We start from the raw sequence: 19,878 nt of genomic DNA, 5'->3' as shown, positions 1-19,878 counted from the left end.
CAAATGTGCATGTGATTAATAATGTGATTAATAATGTGTTAACTTAAAGTCCTCTTAACGCCGACAATTTTTTTAATGCACAATTAACGCGCAGGATAAAGAAACAAAACAAAAACGCGTATTGTATCATTTCTGGCGGTCGACGGCACCGTAGCTTGAGGAAAAGTATGGTGAACTACTGCGTGAACTTTTTTGAAAAGCGAAGAAAGATGGAGAATGAAAAGGGACTTTTGAACGGCAAGTTCACTTTCAAAAAGATGCAGATGGTTCGCTGGACAAGACTAAAGTTATTTGCATGTCGATTTGAAATGAATTACCATTGAAGTACGTTGAGTCTCAAATACACTTGCAGCCAAACACACGACCGATGCAGTAATAGCCCCCCCCCCCCCCGTCAAAAGCAGACAAGCTTTTTATTTGAGCCTTTTTTTCCCCTCCAAATGAGGTTAGACATAATTACATGGAAAATTTAACTGACCAATGCACTTCTTGTACAATGTTTGTGATGCATATGGTTCATTCTTTACATTGAGCTGCTTAAAATAACAAGGAATCTTAAGTGAGTCTTTACAAGTGTAAAGTTGGTACTACATTGTGTTTGTATTTATGAAGGAATGTTACATTCAGGTCAAAAGCTTCTTTTTTGTGGAAAGTTGATTAAACATTGGCATAAAGCAGCATATTTGCCCTTTCTCATGTTGTTAACAGTATTAAAAAAATTTAAAAAATACCTCAAGGTAATTTAGAACAGCAAAGAATGTGTGAATAAATGTGCGATTAATATGCGCTTAATCGCGATTAAAAAAATTAATCGTTTGACGGCCCTAGAATTAACACATATGCTAGCACGCACGCACGCACGCACGCACGCACGCACGCACGCACGCACGCACGCACGCACGCACGCACGCACGCACGCACGCACGCACGCACGCAATGTGTTTGTAGAGGACGTACTAATATACAAGTGCAGAAGAAAACAGTGTACTCAGTTTCCATCAGTTCCAATGATTTGGGATACTTTGCAGTAAATGTGCGGTGTTTTAAAGAGCTGAACTCTCACTTGTCTCGAAGGAGGGGTCCCTCAATGCAGGCGCCAAACAGAATCACGCTGGTGACGTCTGGGAAGAAGTGCTCAGGAGAATAAAATTAATCCACTCCCAAAGCCTCAGACAGATTACAGGGATGACACACATAACTGGTGGTCTATATTTGTCATTTGCCATGGCTTACTTCCTGTTACAGGTATAACACTGAGTAACACTGGCAGATGCAGCATAGCTGTGTAGAGATGTCAAATATTAACATTACAAATACTACTAACATATTACTATTAATACATTAATTAATATTAATTTAATAGTATGTATATATTAATACTATTAATATTAATTAATATTACTAACAAATATTACATTAACTATTAACTTTTAAAGACTAAACTGTGTGTTACAGAAGGATACAGATGAAGGATGTGGTAACGATAGCCATGATGGTCCCGGTGGGGATCGACTTCTGAGCATCCCTCAGGTCACCTGACCGGTTTGAACCAGCCATGATACCTAAAGGACATCACAACAGAAAATACAGCATGAAACCGTAAGAAACTGAAGCAGACAGCACAACTGTTTCACCTCTACTGAAGTATCAATCAATCAATCAATTACTTTATTTGTCCCCAAGGGGGCGATTAGTTTTGGGACAGGAGAAGCACACAATGGTAAATATACATAAAATATACATAATAAATTACAATAAGTTACACATCACAGTACAGACCTAAGCTATAGTTAAGAGGGAAGGCTTTTTCAACCACTACCTTTTCCTTCCGGCATTTAAAAGAACAATAGCGGAGGAACAAAGGAGTGTTTGTATCTGTTAGTCTAAGCAGTAACTGATGGTAGAAACTGAAACTGTTTATTAGGGGATGTGACAATCAGACAACATGGAGTTCTTGATCAGCTGTTTGTTATAAAGTTCTTGTAAAGTTTGTTGAGCCAACCCAATGATTTTACTACTTAGACTGACAACCTTATTGAGCAAGTTTCTGTCTTTGACCTAGGGCTGGGCGATATGGACCAAAAGTCATATCTGGATATTTTCTAGCTGAATGGTGATACTCGATATATATCGATATTTTTTCTGTGACATAATTGGGGTTTCCCCCAAAGCATTATAGCATAGCATCTCTGTTAGCATCTCCGTTAGCATCTCTGTTAGCATCTCTGTTAGCTTCATTTTTTCTGAGGCAAACCCTTAAAAAAACAGTCAGTTTTAATACAAAGCCTCGTGCCAAATGTCACACAGGTACCTTTATTAACAGAGGTCTGCACAATATCAACATGTATAAAACAAATGAAATAAAAATAAACTGCCTGCATATATAGAATAAAAATGCTTCTTGAATAAAATAAAACAAATATCCCTTTCCTGCATAACAATTAAATTAAAATACACTGTGCAATTAATACAATGTAGACAGTAACAGGCAGACTTTTCCACTGAGGTTGACAGTTGTGCAAATAACAAAACATTTGTGCAAATCTCAAATAAAACATTCAAGTCCATTTGTCACAAAATAAGCTATATCAAAATCATTAAAAAAAAATATATATTTTTCGATATAAACGATATTGTACCATATCGCGTTTGAAAATATATCGATATATATTAAAATCTCGATATATCGCCCAGCCCTACTTTGACTTTCAAAGATTGAAACCAACAAATGAAAGAAAAAGTGATGACAGATTCAATGAAAGAACGATAAAACATAGTCATCAGGGAAGAGTCAACCTGGAATTTAGAGAGTTTTCGAAGACAAAAAAGGCGCTGCTGCTTTTCTTATATATCGAGTGTGTATTTTTTCCAAATGACAGTTTGTTGTCAATAAGTGCCTAAATATTTATAGGACTCAACAATTTCAACTTCTTGACCCTCAATCACTTTACTTACAGGAGAGGGCTGCACGCGTCTGAAATCCATACACATATCCTTTGTCTTTAAGACATTCAAAGATAAAAAATTCAAGATAGCATGTGTGTGTGGATGATCCTCTTTACGTCTCACCTGTAACGGAAGGGAAGTAGATGCCGACTAGCAGCGTGAAGAAGCTGGCGATGTCATTGAACACGTAGGGAAAGTTAATGTTCTCAGTGGGGTCACTTTCACCCCAGGACGGTAGCCTCTTGCTCTGCACCAACATCCCCAGAGGGCCGTATTCAGACCACATGTTCTCTACCAGAGAAGAGACAGACTTTATACTGACCATCAAAATTGATTATTTTCAGAGAGGCATGGATTAAGAAACAAAAAGCTGCAAATATATGAACACTTGTGACTTATATAAGGATTTGCTGATATAAGGAGATGAAAGAAATCCAGAGATAGGTCTTGTGTCTTCCTGGGAATCCGGGAATGGATTTTATATTTATTTATGAGATTTATTGTACAACAATTTAGCACTAAGTGTTGGTGATAAACATACATTTGTCCCAGATTACTGTAAGAATGCATTTGTGCTGATGGTTGGCAACAGAGCTAGATTTTCATGGACAGCAGTTAAGTAACATGAACCAAACTCAACACATTTTTGAAATTAATTAAAAATGTAATACTGCTGGTTTGAGGAGGAAAAGCTGCCACTAGAGGGCACTGTTTTAGTTCTTGGTACATACATTGTGAAATAACGTTTTAGTGAAGGCAGCTGGGATGTGTTATCATTATTCTTTAATTTGACTACAGCACACACCTTTTACTGTATATCAAAACAATGAAATTGACAATATGAAATAACATAAGTGGTTTTTAAAAAGTTGCTCAAGCTGGCCTAACAGCAGCAAAAAAGATAATAGCAGTAAGAGGGAAACCACCACACACGCTTAAAAGGTTTAGTCTGTAATCGTATTCAAAAACATTTATTATTATACTGGGTGAAATGGTCCTTCCATCCTGAGAGCAGCCAGTGAATAATGTGTTCAGAAAAAGGAAAGAAAAGAATCCGACCTCTCTGACAGCTTTAATCCTGTAAAAACTCTGACCAATCTGTTTTTTGCGCACCGAATGGCACGGATTGGTCAGAGGACCAGAGGCTTGGCAGGGGGGAGAGAACCAATCAGATGCCTTCATTTTAAGTCCCGCCCACGCCCCCCTCTGTCCCATGCGCGCACTCGTCGCGTCGAAAATCTTGCCGGAAAACTTCACACACACCCGAGTCACGTTTGCTGAAGAATGGCAGAGAAAACGCAGCCAAAAATACCAGCTCCCCAGTATGGGGGTCCGTGGGGATGGAGGGGTCTCCATCCGGCGAGGGCGGAGAGCGCCGGTGCGGGTGGCGGTGCGCTGCGGTGCCGTGCAGGCTCTGTTGCCACGGCTACGCCGTAGGGTACAGCGTAGGGTACGGCGTAGGGTACGGCGGCGCGCACCTTTCTGCGTTGGTGTAACGCGGAACCATAAATCAGCTTCAGTGTGTCTCTGTCTGCTGTTCTGAACTTCTCTGTTGTCTCATTTTGCTGGGACGTCGGGTCCCTCTGCCGAGACACAACTTTTGCGGTATGCGTTCATTGTTGTGTCTAAAAATGATGCAGTGCCCACCCAATCAGAAACGGTACAGATATTCTGTGATATTTTTTTATATTTGTAAAAAAATAAAATTATAACAAAAATAAAGCATCCCCATAACTTTGATTGGGTGGGCAGGACGCACGTTTGGGTGGGAACAGCCCCCCCCTGCCCCCCCCTAAAACCAGCCTCGCTTACAGGTGAATGAGACAGGGGGTAGTTTTGTTGAAAATGTGCTGTCCAAAATATCCTGGAAAACTGGACTCCTGCAAATGCGCGTTCCCCAAAGTTTGTGGGGGCGTGGCTTTGGACGGAGCGCTGACGGGAGGGGGAGGAGGGGGCGGGGCTTAGAGGAGGTGCCACTTTCAAATCTTGCTAGCTCTCCAACATTACAGACTATGGGCCCGATTTACTAAAGGTTTGCGTGTGTTAAAACGTGTGCAAACTTGACAGCACCCGCAAACCAAAGTGCCAGCTGATCTACTAACAGCGTGCAAAGAGGACTGCGTCTCTGAAATGCGCAAAATTGCACACGCAATCCATTTAGTACTTTTGCCCTGATGAATAATCAATATGGGGCGTACCCGGCAGAAATCCTAAATACTGGGAGGGGAAGATGCAAATTGGTCCATTTACCACACGCAATGAGATTTACCAAGCCTGAAAGTAATTGCGCGTATTGTGATTGCGTCTGTATTTAATACGTTCGAAAGGAAGGTGCTAATCTGCTGCTGCTGTTATTGTGGCAAGGAGGCGACATCCAAAATCAAAGAATACGCAGAGAGAGAGTCATTATTCTGCTGCATGCTATTTTAAAAATGGTTGCTCAAGTTTTATTAAAATGTATTTTATTATTTATTAATGTGCCCCCCTCCACTCGCCCACAAGCAGGCCAAGCCTTTGTGCCAAAACTTTGTATTTTATTGATTACTTATCTTATTGAACGTGAAATCATCCTTCGTAAATTACATTTAATTAAAACCCGTGCTTATTAATCACAAAACACAGGTTAAACATCATGACCAAATCCGCTCCGACCCGCTGTGCCAGAATCAGCGCAGAGACTGCAGCTTCGCCTGAATTATGGTTCTGCGTTAAATCGTCCCGTCACACATTTACTGTCAGTGTTTGCTATATAATATATAATATTTGCAATATACCGTGGACATCTGAATAAAAACTTAACTCATAAATAGATGAATCAAAGCGCTCTCCAGCTCTGTGTCTGATTGTCTTTTTCTCCTCAGATCATGCCGAGCACCGCCGGGTCACGCAAACCCGACCAATTAAATATTAAAATCAAATTCAGTCCTGTGGCCCGTTTTTCTATTTCGTATTTTTGATCTGTGCCTAAAATTGAAATATGAAAAACCAGACGTTTTTCTGTTTTTTGTGTTACCAACTGCATTTATTCTATCGCAGGTTTTCTCCGATATTGCGTTTCTTTTGGTAATGTTTAAATGTATTTGCTGTAGTTCATGAATGTGTTTATTTGCCTCTTCCACTAATATCTCTAACTCCAACTCGTCAAATTTCATTTTGCGCTTGTGACTTGTGACTGTGCTTTCCATCCAGACTCTCCATGGCGCAGAGTTTGCTAAATACTGAGGTTTGCACCTGTTATCAATTGTGCACGCAATCTTAGTTGATCACCCGCAAACCACACGCAAACAGCACGCGCAAACTTTTTCAGTGCACACGCAATTTAGTACTCTTTATTTAAGATCTTAGTAAATCGGGCCCTATACCTTTAACATCTCCCATTGGTAATTTGACCTTTCTTGATATTATCTAGCTGGAAATATCTACAGCCCAAATCCATAATGCAAAACAACTAAATATTTTATTTTGGTTTATGGCAGCATCAAATTAAATCCAAACTTGAAAGATGTATTTAAAATGTATATAGACTACCTTGTTGCAGCTATCCTTGTCCAGTTTTTGATATTATTATGTTTTGACTTTGACGTTTTTTATTGTTGTATTATCTTTTTTTTCAGTTTTCCTTATTATTAATCATTAATTGTTTTCATGGAATGCTTAGGTCCGAGGGGTGGCTTTGGTAGGGGGTGAAAATATGTGTATAATGTTTGTTTGACATCATTGTGGATGCCACCGTTTATAATTAAAAAAAAAGAAATATAAATAAAAACATTTGATCACAAAAAAAGTTGCTGAAGTTAGAAATCTTGCAAGGAACTCAATGACTTGTGAGAAAAAAAAAGGGTTGATGTGCGCCTGTTCCCCTTTGTTATTTTATATTTGTCTTGACTGCAACCGTTTCCAACCGTTCCTTTGTTCCTGGGATATATTGATGAAAAAGAGATTTCAGCTACAGCCACGGACAACATTCTTAGTACCGGTCAATCAAATTAACTTTCATTCGTCAATTTTCAGAAAATGATTAATAGGGCCCGAGCACTTACAGTGCGAAGGCCCTATTGTATCTGTAGGAATTTTCCTTTTTCCTTATTTTTCCGACAAAAGGAAGGCCTTTTTTCCCCCCAAACTTGCCCCAAAAGTCACCAAATTTTGCACCAAGCCAGGCCTGGTGAAAAATGTGATATTTAATGGTTTGCATTAATGGGCGTGGCCTAATGGCTCAACAGCACCCCCTAGAAAACTTTGTGCCTCAAGCCCCACAATACGGTTTGACGTACATGCACGAAAATCAGTACACACCTGTATCATGTCGCAACGTAAAGAAAAGTCTCTTGGCGCCATGGCCGAAACCGAACAGGAAGTCGGCCATTTTGAATTAATCGTGGAATTTTGCCGCAATTTATGCCATTTCTCTGTCCGTTTCTTTGCCCGAACCGTAATGTGCACCCAGGTGTGGTATACATCAAAATGTGCATCTCCATCCTGCAACGATGCGCATTAGTTTTCTCTTTCAAAAGCGTTACCATGGTGATGCTAGACGCCAAAAAGCGTGCCCCCCCCTTCATCTGATTGGTCCATATTTGATAGTTCCTACTTTCTGCAATAACTTTTGAATGGTTTGACATAGAGAGTCGTGGGTGGTGTCATCGGACTCAACTGAGTCCTTAACCTTCATTGGCATGAATTAGCCCTGCCCCTTCTTCTGATTGGTCGATATCTGATAGTTCCTACTTTCTGCCATAATCTTTGAATGGTTTGATATAGAGAGTCGTGGGTGGTGTCATCCGCTAAATGTCCAGGTCTGAAGAATCTACATCAAGTCATACAAGCTTCCACTGCAGCCTGAACGTGCACAAGGGTGGAGGACCCGTTCATCGCTGCTTGCAGATTTAATTTTTATTATTGTTGTCAGTTTCAAGTTATTTCTGTGACCAGTCAGTTTTTCTGTCTTTATTGGAACAGTACTAGCACATGTTCATGTGTTTATCTGGTACTGACATGTACTGTTGTCCATGTTATTATACTACACTATACTCCATTACTTTTATACTACAAAGTTGATGAAGGAAACCCTTCTCACCTGAGATGACTCCACTCGTCAGTCCAGGGATGCCTTGAATCTCCGTCACATTGTTGTTAGAAAAATATTCATCGCAGGTGGCATTGAGCGAAGGTCCGTCACAAAACACCGGCCACAGCTCCGCCTTCGCACAGTTGTTGAAGTTGTGGTTCTGCAGAATGCGATTTCCCAGCATGCAAATACTTTGAGAAGAATAAAGAATAATCATGATTCGTCTCAGAAATAAAAAAAAAAAAAGACACTTGCAGCTCACCAGTCATACCTGAATCAATTTCTACATCCTGGATTTCATTCCAACACTGGAGATGAATGTAAACTGAACTCACGGAAAATCTGGTGGTTCAAAGATGGTCTTGATGACTCCAGCGTAGATGGCGATGATGGAGAGAATCACACAGGCCAGAAACACCAGCGCCAGCTTGTTGACATATTTGACTCCGACAAAGACGACTATGCACATCAGGGCGAGGCAGCATGTGCCGTAAACACGCATGTTGTTCAGCAGAGCCCCGGGCTCGTCCTCCTTCCTCTCCGCCACAAAGATGGCAGCTTTAGGCACAATGTAGGTCTGAGTGGAGAGAGGACAGAAAAGAAACAAATATATGGTCTTTAGAAATACCAAAAAAACAAGGCAAGTTTATTTGTACAGCACAATTCAACACAAGGTAATTCAAAGTGCTTTACATCAACATTAAAAGCGGCAAGACACAATTAAACAGTAAATAACAAATAAAATGAAATAAAATGATAAGGAAAGAGGTAAAATAATAAAAAGCACCAGTTGTTAAAAAGTAAGGGCAGTAGAGTACAGCAGGTACATCTCATTCCTACAATGGCAAGAATTACGTTTCTATACGGTCAAAACGTACAAAGACCGGGTCAAATTCAGTATTACAAAGGTAATCTGTAACAATTCTTACGGTGAATTAAACCAATTTGACAATTCTATGTCACAATGCCTGTTTCCAGGTCTTATTTCACACAACTGACAAGAATTACGTTTCTATACGGTCAAAACATACAAAGACCGGGTCAGGGGTGGGATTAAATAAGTTTTCTTCTTCCCACTCCCTTTCGGGTGTGAACGAATTAATTTGTATTTTGAACCTGCACCTGATAAACCTGATAAAGGTATTTGTTTAATTTTCTGTTGCATGCAGGTCACTTATGTTATGTTGTATTGCTCGAAATAAATATGAATTGAATTGAAGTACAGTATTATAAAAGTAATCTGTGCCGATTCGTGCGGTGAATCAGACCAATTTGACAATTTTACATCACAATGCCTGCCATAACTTATCCATAACTTTGCACAGTTTTCAAACATCATAAGTATTTAATTTAAGAGTACGCTTAAATAACAAATAAAATGAAATAAAATGATAAGAAAAGAGGTAAAATAATAAAAAGCACAAGTTGTTAAAAAATAAGGGCAGTAGAGTACAGCAGGTAAGTATTTAATTAAACAGTAATGTTTTTATCCTGATTTAAAGGATCTACAGTTGCAGCAGACCTCAGGTCTACAGGAAGTTTGTTCCACCGGTGAGGAGCAGAATAACTGAACACTGATGAACCTTGCTTGGTTCTGGTTCTGGAACCACAACAAACCAGATCCAGATGACCTTAATTCTAGCGTTACATGCAAGTTATTTTTTGGTTTTACATACGCAAGTAAGGTTAGCAAAGTATGCCAATGAATATAGGAAAAGACTAAAGTTGATATTAGGCAAGTAGAGGGTGGATAACATGAGTGCAAACACGTTTTACTCACCAGTAGTATCTCAATGGTTCCAAGGATATACATAGAACCAGCAAAGGTTGTTCCCAGGAAGAAGCAGAGACCCACAGCTCCTCCAAACTCTGGCCCTAAAGACCTGGAGATCATGTAGTACGAACCTCCAGCTGGAAAGAAAAGAGAGCACAAATAAGAGGTGAGAATTTCTTTTTTTGTGATCATGTAACAGATGAGTAATGGAAGAGTATTAGAGCCAGGCAGGAGAAAAATAAAAATAAAATTTTAGAGGAGGAAGATTTTTTTTTCATTATGGACTTCGAGAAAAGAGTCGAAATGTCGAGAAAAAAGTCGAAATGGCGAGAATAGTGTTAAGAATAGAATAGAACTTTATTAATCCCACAGAGCAGAAATTCGCTTGTGCAGTAGCAAACATACACACTCAAAGAAAAACAAAAGAAAAATAACCAATAAATAGCTAAATAATAAAAAAAAGAGCAATATAAAAAAGAGCAATGTACAAAAGAAATACTAAACAGACATACTAAACCCGAAAAAACGAATAATATATACATGTGTGCAAAAATGTCAGTGAGGTATTAAGAGGGAGAAGATTATTGCACTATCAGAAAAACAGGTTATTGCACTCGAGTGACTAGAGTTGCTTCAAGTACAATTTCGAAAAAAAAGTCGAAATGTCGAGAATAATGTTGAAATGTTGAGAAAAAAGGCGAAATTTCGACTTAATTCACGAAATTTCGACTTTATTCTTGAAATTGTATTTCAACATTAATCTCGACATTTCAACTTTTTTCTCAACATTTCGACTTTGCATAATGAAAAAAAAATCTTCCTCCTCTAAAATATTATTTATATTTTTCTCCTGCCTGCCCCTAATACAGATGAGTCATTTCATTTTCCAGACGGACAAAGAAAAGGAGATAAAATATGAAACCTGTGCTACATAAATGTATGTTGGTGAATTTGATTTAGCAGAAAACCAGAGAATATTAATAATGTCTTAACCTATGGAATTTCATGATTTGAATAGTTAGGAAACAACTTAACACAATAGTGCCCCATTCCTTATATATGATGCATAGAGAAAGAAGCAAAGCCTGGTACCTGGTACAACCCCGTTAGTGGCAATTGCACTCATGGATATGGCTGTCAGCAAGGTCTGTGGAGAAATGAGAGGAAGGGACAAAAGCTTCAGGGTCAGACCGTCACATCTTTGTTATCAACATAACATATTTCATACAGCGAATATTTACCATCCGTCACATTTTTAATGCCCGTAACAGTGTTTTTTTTTATGAAGAAAACTCTAGTTTTTCCATTCAAAAGTATCCTCGGGGAGTTAGTGGAGTATTTAGTCTGTTAAACACTTCTTAGGGGCTTATGTCCTAAATCTTTTGGATTGGTTACGGATACAAGCTTTGCTGTGAAATCATTCAGTTTGGGGTGAGGATATCTACATCAGCTCATTATCCCAGAGCACATTCGGGAGGAGAGGAAGATCAAGCAAGACAAACAATGAAACAGGGACAAGGTTGGAATGAAACAAAAGAGACATGAAACTTTAAAGGTGAAAGAAAGAAGGAGGGAGAGAGATGAGACACCAGAGGAAAGAGAGGGTGGACGGTGAGGAGGGGGGAGAGGAAGGACAAGGACAAAGGACAAGGACATTACAAAGATAAACCTTGTGCTATTCGCTGGATGTCCGGTTTAAAGTGAGAGACAAGTTGGAGTAAAACCAATTAGCTCACAGTTTCCAGTGAAATCCTAAGCAGCTATTCTGCAGCTGGGACTTACAGTAACCGTCAAGGCAAAGCCTTCCCTGATGGAACCTGAAAGTAACCCCGCGGTTCCCACGAATCAGGCCTTTACTACTGCACAGTTCAGGGATGCATCCGCGGTGGGATGTACACGCTTCTTAAAGCAGAATATAAAAGGGAGGTTTAAAGCTTTACTGACGTTGGTCAGTTATAGCCAAACACATAAAACCGCTCTAACCGACTGTGTCGATTTTCTGATTCTAAATCGATTTTCACATTAATTCCTAGGAATCGATTCATATGTCTAAAGATCGATTTTTTTTTTTCATCATTACATTATAACTTTTGGGATTTCTTTTGTTTATGTTCAAAAAATGAATGTTTTTTTTGCCTTTAAATATGTTTAAAGGTATGAAAACATTAAAGTTTTCAGTTAAAATTGCATACATTTCATTACTTTATATACTGTCTTGGGGTTACTTTTGCAAAAAATGCTAAAAACCAAATTCTCAAAAATGGGAAAAAGAATAAAACTGATTTCATCCGTCTCTGTTTCCTCCCTGGATCTGTTTGATAATTCTGCCCCACGATGTTTCTGAAAGCAGTTCTATCAGCATTCTGGGAGCTGATTGGTCCTTACAGCATCATTAGCTGCAATACTTGCTGTTTAATCTCAATATAATACTAGTATTAATATGTTGCAGAACTACAGTCATATAATTCATGCAACAGCTGAAAAAACAGTTTTAATAACACTAACCCAAATCAATATCAGAATCAAATCAAAGCGTGATAATCGATTCTGAATCTTAAGAATCGGAATCAAATCGATTCTTGACATTTGAATCGATCCTCAGCCCTACCAGTAAGGTTGCCGTCTTCCAAGAAAAAAAATAAATGACGCTGGCAATCTTACGTATTTTCTGCATCTATTCAGGGAACACGGCTGTATGGGAAGAATTCTGCAGGTAGACGTGTTTGCTGAGACGACAGACGGCTTTTATGGCAGACCTGCTGCCAATTCACCTGCACTCCCTCTTTCCCAAAACCCCTGAAGGGGTTTTTCCTCATGTCCAAATGGACCAATCACAACAAAGACCACTGTTAACAGGCATGTAGTGAATGTAACAGTGGAAAGGCCAGTGGAGTTACACAAGAAAAGAGGGAAATATGGGAAAAACCAAGGCCTGCACTTATTTATAACACTTAAAAGCGTTAAGGGGAACTATTATGGCATTTAATGTCTACTTTAAACAGGCCTTGAATGTCTTAAAAACAAACCTTTGACTGTTTTTTCTAAATAAATTAGAAATTCAGCCTCTGGGCCATGTCTTTATTTTTACCGTGTTAAATATAGGACAATTCTGTACGTTACAGGATGGGTGGGACCTTCACCTAACAAACAAAAATCCAGATACTCCACTTCTCCTGAGAGCCCGTTCTAATTTTCTGTAATGTTTGAAAGAATTACTGAAAACATAATAGCCAAAATGACTAACGGTGATTCATACAGGGTGGGGGAAAAAAGGATTAAAAAAGGAACTGAGTTTTTTTCCATTTACTGGTATTTCTCCCACAACAATCAGGAACTATGTGCAAAAGAAAGACAAAAACTGAGACAGTACAGATTAAAGAGTGTTAAAACTAAATATAAGCACAGTAAAAGTGTATAAAAATCCTTGACATTTTATTTCTTTGGGTTAATTTCTGATATACAGGACTGTCTCAGAAAATTAGAATATTGTGATAAAGTCCTTTATTTTCTGTAATGCAAAAATGTCATCCATTCTGGATTCATTACAAATCAACTGAAATATTGCAAGCCTTTTATTATTTTAATATTGCTGATCATGGCTTACAGCTTAAGAAAACTCAAATATCCTATCTCAAAAAATTAGAATATTCTGGGAAGCTTAATCTTAAACTGTAAGCCATAATCAGCAATATTAAAATAATAAAAGGCTTGCAATATTTCAGTTGATTTGTAATGAATCCAGAATGTATGACATTTTTGTTTTTTTAAATTGCATTACATAAATTAAGGACTTTATCACAATATTCTAATTTTCTGAGACAGTCCTGTAGAGCAGTGTTCTTCTGTGATAATATTTCCCCACAATATGGTTAATAAGCAGGTGGCTGACATAAAAACGGCATTGAAAAATCAAAGTTAACAATGAAAATGGACATTAATGTATCTCAGTAAGCTGGTTCTCTTACGCAACACAGCGGTTGCAAGCGAGGGTCAGCCCCGATTACGCACTCTGGCTTTATTCTGATATGAATTAAGCCAGAGTGCTGAACTTATTAGGCCATGAAATCAGACATGGATTCATACATGTAGTAGGATGGGTGTGTTCTTAAATAAAGGGCCTCAAGTACATTTTTAGAGCTCAAAGGGGAATATAAAGACATCTCAAATGTGTTCTTTAATCAAGGTTGGGTGTATGTGAGGCTTTCATTCTTGGACATTGTGTGAGGAATTCATCACTGGAGGCAAAAAAAGCATTCAACTGAGATTAAACTCAAAGTATCAGGTTTGTACTTTCCAAGATTAATCTGAAATAATCCCTTGTCTATGGGGGGTTCGGCAAATATAGCCGCTGCGTGGGTGTACATGCCTTTCTGACATTTGACGGATGGCTGGATTAGAAAACAAGTTAGGTGCCGTCAGAAGAAAAGGCTCTACCGGTATGAGAAATGGAAAGTTGCACTGATGAGCTAATGTAGTCAAGAACTGGACATTTACTCTGCATTTACTCTTGCACATCTCTGCACAGTTACTGTCTTCTGTGTTGAATGCCTTGTTAATAAAGAATAATGTCCACTTAGGAGTCAGATAGGCTTCAGTTTTAGATGATTTTCATGTTAATTTAGTAATCAAATAGTAGAAAGCAGGACACAATTACATTTGAATTAACTGTGCCCAAAACTAATCAATACATGAATGATTTCTTGTTCAAAAGTTGTAATATTACTATTCCCACAGGCACCTCCAGTAAATAAGGGGACAAATCTAAGAGGTACAAGTCTTGAGACACAAGAAGGAAAAGCAGAAGAACAAAAAGACTAAAGCTAGAAAGGTGAGTGATGTTGATCCCGGGGATTAAGGACTCACGCATGAGCAGCACAAGCCGACGATAGCCAGGGACTCCAAGATGCCGGCGGTGCCGACGATCCAGGTAAGGCGAAGAAACAGGATGACCCCCAGAATGTTCTGGAGGCACGGCAGGTACACTCCCATGAAGGTCCCCATCTGAGGGCTCTGCAGAGAGAAACAAGATTAAAAGTGTTGTTTTATGTTGGACAGGGTGATAAGGGAAAGAAACTGTTTGTTTTTTTTCTTTCACCCACATTTTGCAACACTAGTCCTAAATGTTACACATTCAGTCTGTTTCTATATAGCTTTTTTTGCCATTACAACGCATTTCTTCCCATTTTCTTGGGTGTATCAATATGATTATTTTGTGCTTTTTCCTGTTATGTTAGATGCATTTTCACATTTCTCCTGACTGCTGTGCCTGTGAGCCAAAACTAACTCAACAGGTCTAACAGCAGCGATACACCAACCCCCTCAATAAAGTGGAAGAAAAAAAAAAGCTCATTTACAACACATGATTTGTTAGTATTGCTGTGTTAACACTGCAAACACACAGATTAATATAATATGCATTTTCTTGTCAAGTTAAATCGGTGAAGAGGTGCAGTTTGATACCAAACAATATCTTATTCCATAATCTCTTCAATGTGGCGGATTATGAATTACAGCTGAAATCCACCATGTGCAAAGCAACGTCTGGCCCTAAAAGCAACGTGAAGACTGTGCTTTGAAGGATGAATGTTGGTCCAAAAACATCCCATAATGGAAATGAGAAAATGCATGTCAGTTACAAATGCACCATTTATTATTAGTTAATCCTTCAATATACAAAAAATTATAAATAATAACTTATTTACAACATGATGAAAAATGCACAAGCACAGAAATAATTTCACCTTAAATTAAAAAACGGCTGTGTCTTTGGCCATCATTCTCCAAATGTACAGGACTATTCCGTCCAATATTTCAGACAGAGAAACAACAATGGTGTCAGCTTCACTCAACGACTTTATCTGCTCATTCCTCAGTGATGTGTGAGCAGGAGATGCCCAAGGCTCACTTCCATGCAGCGGACACAATTGGGTGACAAGTGCATTGAATGATCCTGTATTTGACCCGGTTTCTGTACGTTTTGACCGTTTAGAAACATAACTCTCCTCAGTTGTGTGAAATAAGACCTGGAAACAGGCATTGTGGCATAGAATTGTCAAATTGGTTTAATTCACAGTACGAATTGTCACAGATTACTTTTGTAATACTGTATTTGACCCGGTCTTTGAACGTTTTGACCATATAGAAACGTAATTCTTGCCATTGTAAGAATGAGATAATAATACAGGACTGTCTCCGGAAATTAGAATATTGTGATAAAGTTCTTTATTTTCTGTAATGCAATTAAAAAAACAAAAATGTCATACATTCTGGATTCAGTACAAATCAACTGAAATATTGCAAGCCTTTTATTATTTTAATATTGCTGATTAATAAAACAATAAATAAATAAGCTGTAAGCCATGATCAACAATATTAAAATAATAAAAGGCTTGCAATATTTCAGTTGATTTGTAATGAATCCAGAATGTATGACATTTTTGTTTTTGTAATTGCATTACAGAAAATCACAATATTCTAATTTTCTGAGACAGTCCTGTAATTAATAATTCCTTTTATTTAGAGGCACCTTTCAGGTCACCTTAAAAAACATACAACATACATTTTATAAGTTAAAATACAATGAATCCACAAAAAAAAAAGCAGCAACAGACAGAATCAAAAAGTACATAAGTCAATAAATAAAATTAACTGGTGTAGTGGTAGTGGAGGAGTAGGAGATGTCTGCTGTACTCTACTGCCCTTACTTTTTAACAACTTGTGCTTTTTATTATTTTACCTCTTTTCTTATCATTTTACTTCATTGTATTTGTTATTTACTGTTTAATTGTGTCTTGCCGCTTTTAATGTTGATGTAAAGCACTTTGAATTACCTTGTGTTGAATTGTGCTATAAAAATAAACTTGCCTTTAAAAAAAAAAAGAGACCCTAAAAGTGAATTTATGACAAATAAAAGAGCAAGGATTCATGTGTCAATGACCCTGTTATGTAATACTGTTTTAAAAGAACATGTGTACGACCCTACGTATGTAACTTATGTAAACAAAGACTTAACGCTCTACTTTAGACGCTGGGTTTTCTAATTTACCTTAACAGCTTTCTTTTTGGGGCCTTCATCTTCGTCGGCCTCCTCGTGCTCCTGGGCTCCCTGGCTCAGGTTGGTGTAGTTTGCCAACTTATTAAGAAGTGATGACACCATGGGGTTGCTGTCCATCTCCTCCTGCAATAGACAATATGTTTCTTAATGAGCTCAGGAGCAGAATTATACAACACTTCATCCTTTCAATTTAGCACATTATTCAATCTCATGCTAATTTTAAGGATGACTTTATTCTCCATCCAAGAGCAACATCACATGCATCCCAGTAGACAACCAGACCAATGTTTGGGACCAAACTTTTGACTAGGCCTGTGTTGGAAAAAAATCAATTTTCCAATTCTAAATCGATTCTCATATTAATTCCTAAAAATCGATTCGTATGTCTAATTTTTTTTCATCATTACATTACAACTTTTGGTATTTTTTTGTTTATGCCCAAAAAAGGATGTTGGACACGAGAATAACTAGTGCCATGTTTTTGCCTTTAAATATGTCTAAAGGTATGAAAACATTAGTTTTCAGTTGTAATTATATATAAAAATCAAATTTTCAAAAATTAAAAACTGAAAAAGACCAAAAATTGAAAAAATAAAAATGGAATGTGTTAAAGAATAAAAACTGATTCCATCCGTCTCTGTTTCCTCCCTGGATCTGTTTGATAATTCTGACCCACACGATGTTTCCTAAAGCAGTTCTATCAGCATTCTGGGAGCTGATTGGTCCTTACAGCATCATTAGCTGCCAATACTTGCTGTTTAATCTCAATATAATACTAGTATTCATATGTTGCATAACTACAGTCATATAATTCATGCAACAGCTCAAAAAACTGTTTTAATAACACTAACCCAAATCAATATCAGAATCGAATCAGATAGAAGCAAATCTTGATAATCGATTCTGAATCTTAAGAATCGAATCAATTCTTGACATTTGAATCGATCCCCAGCCCTGCTCTTGACTGGTATTTTATGCTTAGGTCTTTGGTTTGGATGCGCAGTTAACATACATTAACAGAAGCGCAATTTATTCAAAAAGCAAAGGGAACAGTGCAATAGTTTCTTCTCTAACTGTTCAAACTATCTTGGAATAGTGTGGCTGGATCAGCGCAGAAACCCGATGCCACAGTGCCTAACTGGTTTTATACGAGGACCAGTGACCGCAGAGCTCCCAGTCAGCCAAATGGCCGAGGGATGCACCCGGCAAAGTTCAGCTGAACGGCCTTCAAAGAATGCACCGTCTTTTAGTTCAAAGTAAACTCTCTTATTGACACATTGTTGAGCTAAGAAAAGATTGGTGCTTTTAACTCTGTGCATTCCATGTGTTTCACCACATTCTCGTCATTAGCTTCAGCATGCTCTACATTAATGACTGCTTTGAGCTTCGTTCCCTAGTTGTTATTTAAGCTGCAGATACATTTTTTGCAAAGTATGTTTGTTTAAAGAGGGCCCTCTTTAAACAGTTTGACTTTTCTCCCTCATTAAGTTCATACACTGTTATATTTCTCCAAGTGGGAAGACGTGTCCCTCTGCGGTGCACATCGATTACATCCGGGGAATGTTGATATATACGTGTAGAATCCCAGTATATTTATTAATATGGTGCAGCAGCAGTTACCTCAAAAAGTGCCATGTTGGTGCCATCGTAGCTGTTGGCCTTGTCATGCTCTGTGCTGTTGATGAAGGGACTGTTTTCCTTTGGGACGCCGTCACCTGTGAAGAAAACATTGAGGAGTTTATACTAATAATGCCATTTACTTAAGATTAAAGTAAACACACAGTATACACAACTGAGCTGATGTTATTCTCCAGCAGAGCTTTGCCTTAGTTGTTGAATGATTCATATTTCCCATCACTGTGGACGTGCTGAAGTAGTAAGATTCTAACAGGCTCCTGGCAGCAATAAAACCTCTATAATGGATGAAACTTCATCTTGTCCATTACATTTATGGTAAAATTATTCACACAATATCCAGCTTCACCAAAAGAAAAAAAATTAAAATAAAATCAAGAATTCAGCTAATAATATCTGAGAAGAATACTGACTAAACATAACTAACCCCAAGAAACAGATCACATTTTCAAAAAGAAATCAAACCCACCTCTATATTTCTAAAAGAAAATATAAAATAAAACAAGTCAAATATAATATTTTTCAACAAATTGCACATGTTGTAGTGTACTAAGCATCAGAGATATAAAAACAATTTGAAAAAACTTTATTAGCACAGCTCAAACATGGTTTTGGCTTTCAATTCTTCATTAATCCTTGGAAATGGCACATTATGAATAAACACAAGATCAACCTACTATACATTTAAGTTACAGCAAAGGAGTTATCATTTGAACATCACACATATGTCAATATGTTAGCAAACCGTTTCAATAGATCTCAGAGACTACAGTAGGTATGACAGCACGCTGGAAACACCAATGTGTGAGTGATGTCACTCTGTAACTCTACATTACTGAGAAAATCAATGAGCCAAAATACTCCATTCCTGCCATGCTGGGCCCCACATTTCTAACTTATCATGTGAAGCATGGACTGTGTTGCAATATTAGGAGATAACTTTCATTTTTCAAAAATGAAACTCAAACATTTGGATATGATAGTTTTTGTGCTGAGACAACATTTTGAAACGGTCACATCTGAGTGGCTAATAAAACATTTGTACTGCTTCTCAAAAACCATGGACAACAGGCTGTGACAACATGTCATATGGAGCTCATTCCCCGGCGGCACGAAGTTTGTATAATAGAAAATTCAACACAACTTTTTAAGACTGAAAACTTCACAAGTTCTCCTACAGCCTATAACAACGGAAATATCTTAGAGGGGACCTATTATGAAAAACAGGTTTTCTCTTGCTTTAACATATATAAAGTGGTCTCCCCTCAGCCTGCCAACTCAGAGAAGGAGGAAAGAAACCAGATTCTGCAGTGTCTGTACAGCCGCCCGGATGATCCGTCCAGTGTGATGTGGATCTACGAGCTGTTCAGATTCTGTTTACATATTTATCTAATTTACATA

At 38.0% G+C, this 19,878-nt stretch overlaps 1 protein-coding gene across 6 annotated transcripts in view; it reads right to left on the bottom strand.

The window, feature by feature from the left end:
• The window catches only part of slc12a7b (solute carrier family 12 member 7b), a 93,920-nt gene that overhangs the window by 22,312 nt on the left and 51,730 nt on the right, over window positions 1-19,878 (bottom strand). For all 6 annotated transcript variants that reach the window (XM_061713756.1, XM_061713757.1, XM_061713759.1 and 3 more), the window contains exons 2-11: window positions 18,463-18,557; window positions 16,834-16,965; window positions 14,652-14,798; window positions 10,881-10,935; window positions 9,795-9,925; window positions 8,350-8,591; window positions 8,024-8,205; window positions 3,070-3,237; window positions 1,464-1,562; window positions 1,064-1,121 (exon numbers count right to left, since the gene is read on the bottom strand). In XM_061713756.1, coding sequence (XP_061569740.1) covers window positions 1,064-1,121; window positions 1,464-1,562; window positions 3,070-3,237; window positions 8,024-8,205; window positions 8,350-8,591; window positions 9,795-9,925; window positions 10,881-10,935; window positions 14,652-14,798; window positions 16,834-16,965; window positions 18,463-18,557 — 1,309 coding nt within the window. The remainder of the gene's footprint in view (window positions 1-1,063; window positions 1,122-1,463; window positions 1,563-3,069; window positions 3,238-8,023; window positions 8,206-8,349; window positions 8,592-9,794; window positions 9,926-10,880; window positions 10,936-14,651; window positions 14,799-16,833; window positions 16,966-18,462; window positions 18,558-19,878) is intronic.

The sequence above is a fragment of the Cololabis saira genome, chromosome 22 (genome assembly GCF_033807715.1).
Source record: "Cololabis saira isolate AMF1-May2022 chromosome 22, fColSai1.1, whole genome shotgun sequence".
Lineage (NCBI taxonomy): Eukaryota > Metazoa > Chordata > Actinopteri > Beloniformes > Belonidae > Cololabis > Cololabis saira.
This window is presented reverse-complemented; position numbering and strand designations above follow the sequence as displayed.